Source organism: Mustela nivalis (genome assembly GCF_964662115.1).
Source record: "Mustela nivalis genome assembly, chromosome: 10".
In the NCBI taxonomy this organism is placed as follows: domain Eukaryota; kingdom Metazoa; phylum Chordata; class Mammalia; order Carnivora; family Mustelidae; genus Mustela; species Mustela nivalis.
In genome coordinates, this window is record NC_139029.1 from 95,307,729 (window position 1) to 95,319,287 (window position 11,559).

Below are 11,559 nucleotides of genomic sequence, written 5' to 3' on the forward strand. Positions count from 1 at the left end.
CCTGAGATCATGACCTGAGCCAAAGGCAGCGGCTTAACCCACTGAGCCACCCAGACGCCCCTTTAATTTTTTTTAACTTTTTTTTTTTTTTGGTCAGAGAACGTGAGCACAGGCAGACAGAGTGGCAGGCAGAGACAGTGGGAGAAGCAGGCTTCCTGCTGAGCAAGGAGCCCGATGTGGGACTCGATCCCAGGACACTGGGATCATGACTTGAGGCAAAGGCAGCCACTAAACCAACTGAGCCACCCAGGCGTCCCCCAGAGGGCTTTTTAAAAACAGTTTTCAGGTCTCCACCTTCAGAGTTTCTGATTCAGTAGGTCCTGGGGCAGGGCTCGCTCCCCTAACCAATTCCCAGGCAATGCTGCCACCGCTGGCCCCAGGGAACTGCAGTCAGAGACCTATGGGCTTACAACATTCACAACTGCTCCCACCCCAGCGAATCTGAGGTTCCATCAGCCTCTTTCCCTGTCCCTCTTCTGGGATATTCTCTCTGTCCCTCCCCAGGCAGCTAGAATGTCAGGACACTCCCTGGTCTCGCCCCTCCCCCCTCTCCAGCCAATGGCCGCTTTCTGCAGCCTCATCTCCCCAAGGCGAGGACCAGGGCTGCTGAAGAGAACCCAAGACCTTTAGTGGGAAGAGGGGAGGAAATGAGGGGAACATGCTGAGAGCCAGATCTCGGCCTGGCCTGGGTCCTATTGTTCTGCAGGCTCAGCACAAGGACGGGAAGTGTGTCCCCCTTCTGCCTAAGCAGATTGGGAAAGATAACTTTGTTAGCAGAAGATCCCAAGGCCGAGGGGTCGTGCTCTATAGAATTGGCACAGTCTGCTCTCATGCATGAGCTGCTCTGTTCAATAGAGTGCCCAGCCTTGTCCTGACAACTGTCTATGCGGGGGAAATCCTGTCCCCGGTGAAAGTGACCCCTGTCCCTCCCCTCCAGCCCACCCCTTGCCCCTCAGGGCACAGGAGCTCTTGAATCCCAGCCAAATGGTTGTCGTACAGAAGACTCTCTGGCTCACACCCAGCTGGCCAGGGAGGAGGGTTAGAGAGGGCCATGGCTCACCTCTGGGCCTCTCCAGGTGGTACAAACAAGAAAAAGCAAGCATTGAGCCCCCCGCTGGTTAATTATGGAAGGAACACTTGACCTCCTTCGGTCAGTAGTAGCCAAACCTTCTTCCAAAGGGTTGTAATGGCCATTACTACTTAGCAAGCACTAGCCCAATGTCAAGTACTAAACTCGGTTTTATGCATATTGTTTTACTGGATCACTCTGATTCTTTGAGGAGATGCTGGTTCCCATTTTTCACAGGAGAAAACTGAAGAGGAGCCCAGGAAAGTCACGTGAGCGAGGTTGGGCAGCCAATTCGGGGCAATGCTGAGCCAAACTCACTCCAAAGCCTGGCCATTCAGTGCTTCTCTGTTCAGCTTCCTCAAAGACGAAGGCCCCCGTTCTAAGGCACAATGCGGGAACTGGGGTCTAGGAGACCAGAGCCCCCTCCAGTCCTCCATCTCCTTGAGCAGATGGGTGTGAGGCCTCTCTGCACACGCTTTGGGTTAGGCATCCCAGGGCTTTATCCAAGTTTGTCCTCCCAGCACAGGGCCAGGCTCACACCAACCACTTCGCCAAAGCGTGTGGTGGAAGAGAAGGGCAAAGTTGCACGGTGGAGGCTGGGTATCTCCTTTCTTGGTGTTGTCGATGCTTTAGAGATGTGAAGGTGATCAAACCACACATGGATGAACGATCAGGAGACAAAAATTACATTTCCCAGAAGTTTTTGTCTGCACCCACTGTTCCAGCCCAGCCCTGGGCTGCCTGCTCCTGCAGGACTTGGCCTGGCTTACTCTCCCCCTTCCCCCCCACCACCACCTACCCCATACCCTCACCACTCCCTCCCTCACCCTCTTTAAAGTGGGCTCCACCTCACCTCAGTGAGGTCTGTGTGGGAACCATCTCCCCTCCACTGGCTCTCCCAATCCCTTGCCTCGCACTTCCCTGCCCCCCATACTTTTCCATTTGGTACTAGCTCTTATCACCTAACCTCCTGTGTCATTCCCTGAGTTATCGCGTTTAATGAGAATCAGCCGCCTCCCCAACAAGACTGTGAGCTCTGCTATGGCAGAGATCTTTGTTTTAACCACTGGTGGGTCCCAAACACCTCATGGAGTGGGAGCTCAGAAAATGCTTGTAAAATGAATCACCAAACATTGCCCACGAAGTCAAAGCCAGGCCTGGATATTCAGGGAAATAACCCAATTCACCCATAGCCCCTGGCCCTGGGTTTCTTAGAGATTCATTCTACCTTGCACACCCAAGCAGCTGGAAAAGAGAGGTTTTTTTGCCTCCTAATTCCAATCATTTCAATTGACTGAGAATGGTCCCTGCGGGCCCCATACATCTGTCTGCCTGGCTTTCTACCCACGATAGGGCTCACCTGGTTCTCCCTAAAGAGCCTTACTGCTGAGTGAGTCTCTACCCCCACATGGAGGCATCCAGAACCATGGAAAATGTCTGGGCCTCTAAGTTGCACCACGACCTCAAGACGTCATTTCCACCCTGAACTGACTTCTCATCTGTAAAATGAGGAAATTGAGGCCCACAGTTTCTTCTGGTCTTTTCCAGTCCTGGTATTTTCCCTGTGGAAGGAAAGCATATTATGACTGTAAATCAAGACACACTTAGAAACAAGCCAACCCAGGACCTGGGGGCACAGGACACAGCCAGACTCAGAAGGGGAGGAGATCACAGTGAACACAACTAACAAGCGGATAGGGATTCACAGCATTGCATGGGTTAGAGCAATCGCCACCATCATTATTAAAAGGACTTTTCACAAAACAGGAAAGGCGGTCATTATCAACTCTCTTACATAGTTGAGAAAGCCAAGACCCAGAGAGGCTGGGCAAACTGCTCAGGAAGGGCCACACCAAGAGCCAGGTCTTCCCACTGAAAATCCCGCGATTTTCCCATGTGTAACTACTTCACTGCTTCCAAAACATACCCTGGTGAAAGAACGCCACCGTTAAATTATCCAAACATCAATGATCTAATAATCCACATTACAGAACATAAAAGTGGGATTTGCCTTCAAATGTGGTTATATCCCATGTTCCAGAGCTTTGTTTACATCAGATAAAACAATAGAGCCGCCACAAGAAGACTTCCCACTGAAAGACCTAAGAAACTGATTCTAATTTCTGGTTAGGACATCTCTTAACCACAGACGAACCTGGGATGAGGCCCTCTCCCACCTCTTTCAAAATGTTCCTCAAGACATAAGGGATTGAGTGTTTATGTTTTCAAAGACTGCAAACAGAAGATGTGACAACAAAAATAATTCAATCACCTCGGCACTCTTAGTAGAGTTGTCTTCAACACCCATGGAGGAAATAAGCAAAGAAAGTGCTAAATTGCAAAGCTAGATTTGTCCAAACCTGAGCTCTGATGAGATTCTTTATTTTTCCAGACACGAACACATCCTCTACGACTGTCTCTCACACAATGATGTCAGGAGACAGGACTGCTCTACCACACAAGCCAAGTTGTCCTGGAAAGCCCTGCATGAGAGAAATTCATCTGAAGAGAAGTTTGTAGTTTCTGGAAAATCCCAGAGAAAGCTCAAGCTTCAGGAATCAACATTGAACAAATGCTCTCAGAAGAAACACTGATCAGATTTCCTTCCCTCTCTCCTCTGACTTCTTGCCTCGTTGATACTGGGGAAGAGCCTTGGCCAGTTGTTTTTAATTGACAGATTCTCTAGAAGACTCTGTTCCAGTTAGACTCATCCTTCAAATTTGAATTCTGAAAGAAATCAGAATTCTAAAGTAAATAAGGTTTGGGCTAGTGAACATTAGGATATTATTGGAATTGGAGACTCAAACAACTTTGGTAACATCCCCCTTCAAACCACCACCATCAAAATGCAGTATGCCCATGACACCAGAAAGGGCAGGAAATGAGGGTAGAGAAGAGGCAAGCACTTAGATTCTGTTTTTCTGGTTTACCCTCCAAGTTGCCTTTGGCTCAGTAATTATACATTGTAGGTTTCCTAAAACCATCCCAGTTTCAACTATGTTTGCTCCATTGTTTCCATATATCAACTTATATAATAAAATGCCCCAGTTTGGGGTTTGGAAAGGTGGTCAGTACAACCATCTTTCATACCAATGCAATGGTGAGTCCCAGACATTGGGAAGATGGTGGGACTTAGGGAGGCAGAGGGCATGCGTTCATGCCCCAGACCTAGCTTCCTAAACATCATTCCTCATTAGGCCACACAGGTATTTCAACCCAGAGCTTCTTGGTGACCCAAACCTCATACCCCCATTTCGCAGTTGGAGGCATGAGAGTCTGCAACTATTAGCTGACACTGCATAGTCCCCTTGACTCTGCAGTTCCTCAAAAGTATTTGTAATTATGAGTAAAACAAGGTGGGGAATGTTATTATATTTACAAGTGGCACCAGAATTCTTTGGCATATGCAGGCTCCTTTCAAAGAAAGAAACTTGGAGACATAAGAACAAACCCCCAAGAGAGAACGATAGATCAACCCTTGAAAAGAAACAACCACTCTTCTTTGGGGGCGGGGGTGCTTTGGTACAGTCTGACTGAGGGCAGGGGATGCATGCAAGTGACCTCTTACTGTCCCTACACCCCAAGCATTCTCTAAGCTGATGATAAGGCACTGAGAAAATACCCCCAGGTAAAATACCCCCTCTGGAGAGAAGCCGAAGGTTTTCTGCAGTACAGGACCAGGTCTGCAGCTAAAAGACACTTTGGGAGGCTACAGAAGCCCATCTAAGCTTTCCCACATCAGCTTTTCCCCCCCTCCTCCCCTCTGTGCCCAACACAGCTCTCCCATTCTCTCTCTCTCCTATTGTTTTCCAAACATCCCTCCCTTCATAAAAGCTGTCTGGCTGGGAGCTTAAAATATTGCTGGACAGTAAAACCTACCCATCAGGGCCAATCCAGTCATATCTGCTCAGTCGTGCAGCAAGGTAGGGGCGGGATAGAGAAGTGGGAGGTGGGCTTTTAGGCGCCAAGGGAAAGAGGACAAAGTTGCCATTTTGCTGCTGAGTGCCAAGAGAGAAAGAGAGCACATATTTCTCCGGGGGACCCTACTGCTGTTGGCAAGTTTTCCTTGGGTTACGTTGGTTTGTCGCCTTCCCTGCCATGTAACCTGGGCTTCTTTTCTAGCCTAATCTAAGGGCCAGATCAGGGTTTCTACAAAAGGAAAAACGTTGTCACTAAGGTTTGGTCTTGGGTTGGGATGGCTGAACTTAGAGTCCAATTCTGAAAATCCTCTTGGGACTGGCCTGAGAGTGGGCAGAGTTTCGGAAGGGAAAGGACTGTAGGAATGGGAGAGGGGGATGAGAAGGGAGATGCCCAAATTCTAACTACAATTTGACTTTTTAAGGTTTTCTCATTTTTTCAGAATGAATTAACATGCCTCCAGGAATCCCGAGAGATCTAAAATAAGTATTTGGTGTTTATGAAAGAGTTTTATACTTTTTCCTTGACCTCTGTGATAGGTGTAACAGTAATTACTTCTGAGTGCTGTGGGTGGAGAGGAGGCTTCATGCGCTGCATTTTCGATGTTGGGGCATTTAATGGTGCATAAGAATAGGTCTAGCTAAAGACCCCAACAGTCTTCCTGGGGGCAGGCTGTGCTGTTTCTCTAGGAAAGCTTCTCTTTGCTCTAGAGTCTAGCTGCTCTAGAGACATGAAGGGAGACCCATTTATACTCCCTTACCAACCAGACTGGTAAGTGGCCATGTAATCCTTTGGGGTAACTGGCTAACACAGGTGTAAGTGTGGTATTCTGCCTCTTCTCAAAGCCAAGAGAAGAGGATACTTCTCTGTATTGGAGATTGCCCTGGGCTTGAAGCCAGAAGAGCAGGGCTCTCACCCCTGCTCTGCCCTCACTAGTTGAGCCCCCTTGGCAGACTTAGTGAACCTCCCTGCCTGCCTTCCTATCTGTTAATGGAGGCTGAAAATGCCTGGTTCACTGGTTCTAAATGGTCATCCTGCGGACCTGTCAGTTCTGGTCCAAGATGAACCTTCCAGAAGCCTGTAGTAATAATGTAGTAAGCAATATAGTAAATTTTTCACCAACTTAAATGTGTTCCATTTAAAGGAATTTTATTCTGAAATTATGTCTTTTCTGGTTTTGTGGTATGATATTCCCCCTCTTATGAAATGATGTAGTCATAATTGTGATTTAATACGTTTTTTTTAAAAGATTTTATTTATTTATTTGACAGAGAGAGAGATCACAAGTAGGCAAAGCAGCAGGCAGAGAGGGTGGGGGGAAGCAGGCTTTCCACTGAGCAGAGAGCCTGATGCTGGGCTTGATCCCAGGACCCTGAGACAATGACCTGAGCCGAAGGCAGAGGCTTAACCCACTGAGTCACCCAGGCACCCCAAGTTTCTTATTTTTATATCCTTGCTTGGCAAAATTAGGAGCTGGTAACTCTGTGTTGGCCCCCCTGTTCTGCTGGTACTTTACTAGTCTATGATGTCAAAGTTTGAGAACTACTGGCCTAGTTTACAGGTTCTTATGAGGACTGAAATAAGATATGGAAAAGTGTATCAGTTATAAATAGACAAAGGATACCCAAACATAAGGTGTCATTTTAATCATTATTTAAAACCATAATCCTGGGACACCTGGGTGGCTCAGTGGGTTAAAGCCTCTGCCTTCGGCTCAGGTCATGATCCCAGGGTCCACATCGGGCTCTCTGCTCAGCAGGGAGCCTGCCTCCCCCACCCCCCCGCCTCTCTGCCTACTTGTGGTCTCTGTCTGTCAAATAAACAAATAAAATCTTAAAAAAATAAAAATAAAAATAAAACCATAATCCTCTGGTGGAACATTCTGTTCGGTGACCTGGGGTGGATGCGTGAACTCCATCGGTTTACTTTCTATCTGTAAAAGATCTGTTTCTTTTTGCAGAAGAGCAGAGAAATATTCTTCCTTTGGTTTAAATTACTCCCTGCTCCAGTGGAATAATTTGTTCGGATATACTCTTATCTGACTTCCTTTATGTATAATTTTCATTGGTAGAAGTCAAGGACCCAAGGCATTTTCTCTTAGCACCTCTAAAGCTCCTCTTCTTAAAAGAATAATGGGTCTGTTTCAACAGCATGGAATTGGAAAGATTTTTTCCTAAGTTAGTTTCTCTTCTTCCATTATCATGAGAAACTTTGTAACTAGACATTAAAACACACACACACACACACATTCACACACTCAGTCTTAGCACTGCAGAGTAGGGTATGAAAGGACACAAATTTGGCTTAATTTGGAAACTACTGATGGGGTGGTCGGGAGGGTCTTCATGTTTCATGAATATGCCACAACAGTCACAACATGTCAAAAATCACTGGCCTTCCAGTTTATTTATACAAAACAGTCTCTCAAAACAGCTAGTTTTGGATCAATCTGCAATCCTTGTTTTGGTATTTAGGCTTTCTTTGCAAGTTCTCTGTCTGCCCACTGCTAACTGCAGCAAGAAGACTGGAGTTTCCTAGACTTTAACTAATACTGGTATTATATGCACTCAGAGATTGAGAATTTCAGATTTCAAATTATTACCATTGGTCCCATGTACTGGTTATTTATGGAGCGCCTACTCTGTGAAGGTCTTTGTTTTGTGTCATGACGTTTCATAGAAGATGAAGATAAAATGATCCCTGGCCTCCAAGAGCTTTTGATTCTCAAAGGGAGAAACAAGATTGATAGACACGCTATCCTCAAAGTGTGTGCTCACTGCACACGTCCACATAGGTACCTGAGTGAAATACACATGGAAATCCCAAAGGACAAATACAGTACAATACAAGGAAGAGTGTCAAATCTGAGTTGATACATCAATGGGGACAAAACATTAACAACACTAGATGTAGAGTACGTTAAGGCCAGACTTGATCTTATAAGAATAAATTACATAAACTGCTGTTTTCTCATGAATGTTAGATTGAACCATGTGATAGGAAACTGGGGTTTTCCTGGCTCTGCCAACAGTAGGATTTATGCCTGGGCTGCTTACCTGATTGTGAGGTTTCCCATCTTTTTTCCCCCTGAAGGCAATGGAAATGGCTGCCCTTCACTACAGGGCAAGCACTAGATTTAACTGCCCATGGAGGAATGTTAAAAGCAGAAGTATAGCTAGACACATGTGGCTGGGATTCTGAATGGCTGGTTCTGGGTGAAGGACCCTCTCCCACTCTCAGCCCCCCATCCCTACCTACAAGGAACTCTTCCCAATGCTGGAGTCATGACTGGGGAGCCGCAGATGCTCTCACCTTCTCAGGAGGACAGAAGCTGCTCTTGGGTGCCCTACCTAGTTGGGAGTTTCTGGGGCTCCAAGAGGAGCAACACCCTCTGCTCTACAACAAAAAGCAGCCACAGCTGTGCATACCCTGAGAGCACAGCGTGCGCATTGCTCACGCCTGCAATCACTGTCTGCCTCCCGTACCGTCTGGCTGGACTCCAAACCACAGACTGGAGGGAGGCTTTAAGATGCCACTTTGTTTATCCACTCCAATCTATGAAAATCACACCTTATTTAAGATATCACTTTTCATCACTCGTTCAAGTGCTTAACAAGTATCCCGGTCATTAAAGCAGTGGTCTTCTGATGCTATAGGGTGAGACAAGGCTGAAAGAAGCCCAGAGCAACATCTCCAGCATGCGCTCTTGCCACCATCTAAGAGCCACACTGAGAAAACACTGCAACACTAGAAATGTTCAGGCTGGAGGAGCATTTGCCACAGGCTGAGATAGAAGTTTTGTTTTGTTTTGTTTTTAAGTTTATTTATTTATTTAAGTGATCTCTACACCCAACGTGGGGCTCGTACCCACAACCCCAAGGTGAAGGATCCCATGCGCCTCAGATTGAGCCAGCCAGGTGCCCCAATGTAGAAGTTTTGATCATAGTCCCTTAGGTTAGCACAGGTTTGCACTGGGTGAGTGTCCCAGTTTACACATATCAGCCCCGTCAGTTCGATCCCCAGTGCATTAATCATGCTGTTGCTAGGGGCATGATATGCTATCATGTTTAATGGTATTTTTGTTGTTGTTGACAAATTTTTAGCTCTATTAAGGTAGGCACACATTACAGAACCTAAAACATTTTCATTCTGTGGGACACTAAAAGTGTCTCAGTGGACTTTCCTCACCGTGTAATGTGATTCCTCCCTGAAGCATGCTCCCCATTCTTTGGTTTTAAAAGACTAATAATAATCATATAAAAAAAGACAGTACTCTCCATTTGTGATGCTGTTAAGAATGGTTTGCAGATGTCAACATAGAGAAGAAAGAAACATAAATTAAGAGACCAGGAGTTGCAGAATTGTGTAGTTTAGATCGAAAGCAGTGTATCTCCAGGGTGTCATGGAAAGAACTCAGCCCTTGGGACCAGGCAGACAAAACGACTGCTATTTAACTGTCTGATCCCAGTTTGTTTAACCTCTCTGAACTTCAGTTTTCTCATGTGTTCAAATCAAATTGGTTAAACACTTCCTGAGCTTTCACTGGGTGCTGGGCTCTGTGACAGGCCCTGAGTATGCAGCAGTGAATGAAACATACATGGCCCATAGCCTTATGAAGACTATAGTCTAGCAGGATCCAATTAAATGAAATAATGAAATGTCAAAAGCCTGTCACAAAGTAGATGTTCAAAAAATCCTTCCACTTCCCTCCAAACACATCATTGTACATTTCAACACAGTCCAGGTAAAATGGTTACAGGCAGCTTCACACATCCAAGAATTCTGTTGGGGGCCCAGACCCCTCACAGTATAGGGTTTTCTTCAGTATGATGCCTCTTAAAGCATAGTTTAGCTTGTGGTCTTGATTTAAACCCATGTAAACATGGGTTTCTATCTATGGTCAACAACGAGCCCTTATTTGGGGTGGAATTCAAGGAATGATACACATATCGCCTCATCTACACTTTCAGACCACCCCTTGCAAGTGTCAGAGAGCAGGTATTAGCATTAAACCCATTTTGCAGATGAGGAAGATTCTTCGCACCGCTCTTGTCCCTTCATCCCAGCACGCAAGAGAAGGCACTCCACTCGATAGGTGCTCTTTTACATACTGATGGTTCCAGCAACTCAGAAAGCAGAGGTACCCCACCCTACCCCCCAGTGAGCAAGCGTTAACAGAGAGAGACTGGCAGGGGATGGCACCACGGCCGATCAGCTCTTGCCTTCTTCCTCCTCCAGGTGGGTGAGAAATGGGTGACTGGAGTTTCCTGGGGAACATCTTGGAGGAGGTGAACGAGCACTCGACGGTCATCGGAAGAGTCTGGCTCACCGTGCTCTTCATCTTCCGGATCCTCATCCTGGGCACGGCCGCGGAGTTCGTGTGGGGGGACGAGCAGTCCGACTTCGTGTGCAACACCCAGCAGCCCGGCTGCGAGAACGTCTGCTACGACGAGGCCTTCCCCATCTCACACATCCGCCTCTGGGTGCTGCAGATCATCTTCGTGTCCACGCCATCGCTGGTGTACGTGGGCCACGCGGTGCACCACGTCCGCATGGAGGAGAAGCGCAAGGAGCGCGAGGCCGAGGAGCTGTGCCAGCAGGCGGCGGGCGACGGCGGCGAGAGGGTGCCGCTGGCCGCGGACCAGGGCAGCATCAAGAAGGGCAGCAACAGCAGCAAAGGCACCAAGAAGTTCCGGCTGGAAGGGACCCTGCTGCGGACCTACATCTGCCACATCATCTTTAAGACTCTCTTCGAGGTGGGCTTCATCGTGGGCCACTACTTCCTGTATGGCTTCCGGATCCTGCCCCTCTATCGCTGCAGCAGGTGGCCCTGCCCCAATGTGGTGGACTGCTTCGTGTCGCGGCCAACGGAGAAAACCATCTTCATCCTGTTCATGCTGTCGGTGGCCTCGGTGTCCCTCTTCCTCAACATCCTGGAGATGAGCCACCTGGGCCTGAAGAGAATCCGGTCTGCCTTCAAGAGGCCCGTGGAGCAGCCCCTGGGGGAGATACCCGAGAAGTCCCTCCACTCCATTGCCGTCTCCTCCATCCAGAAGGCCAAGGGCTACCAGCTGCTGGAAGAAGAGAAAATCGTGTCCCACTATTTCCCCCTGACTGAGGTCGGCATGGTGGAGACCAGCCCACTTTCGGCCAAACCTTTTAGTCAGTTCGAGGAGAAGATGGGTACGGGGCCCCTCGGGGACCTGTCCCGAGCTTACCAAGAGACACTGCCTTCCTACGCTCAGGTGGGGGCACAAGAGGGGGAGGCGGAGGAGCAGCCTGTAGAGGAGGGGGCGGAACCAGAGGTGGGAGACAAGAGGCAGGAAGGGGAGACAGTGAGCACAGAGGGGCTGGAGACCACAGCAGTGCTGGAGGGGGAGAAAGCCGAGACTCCTGAGGTGGGGAAGGAGGGTGAGAAGGAAGACCTACAGCCTGAGAAGGTATCAAAGCAAGGGCTGCTGGCAGAGAAGTCACCTTCCCTGTGTCCAGACCTCACGAGAGATGACACCAGACCGCTGAGCAGGCTGAGCAAAGCCAGCAGCCGAGCAAGGTCAGACGATCTAACCGTATGA

The 11,559-nt window shown here is 48.0% G+C and overlaps 1 protein-coding gene across 1 annotated transcript; it reads left to right on the forward strand.

Annotated features, from left to right (window-relative positions):
- Positions 1-10,236: 10,236 nt before the first annotated feature.
- Positions 10,237-11,559, forward strand: GJA8 (gap junction protein alpha 8; the record flags this gene model as incomplete). Its single annotated transcript, XM_082686156.1, has 1 exon — positions 10,237-11,559. One exon carries the CDS (start codon positions 10,237-10,239, stop codon positions 11,557-11,559), a length of 1,323 nt encoding a protein of 440 aa, XP_082542282.1.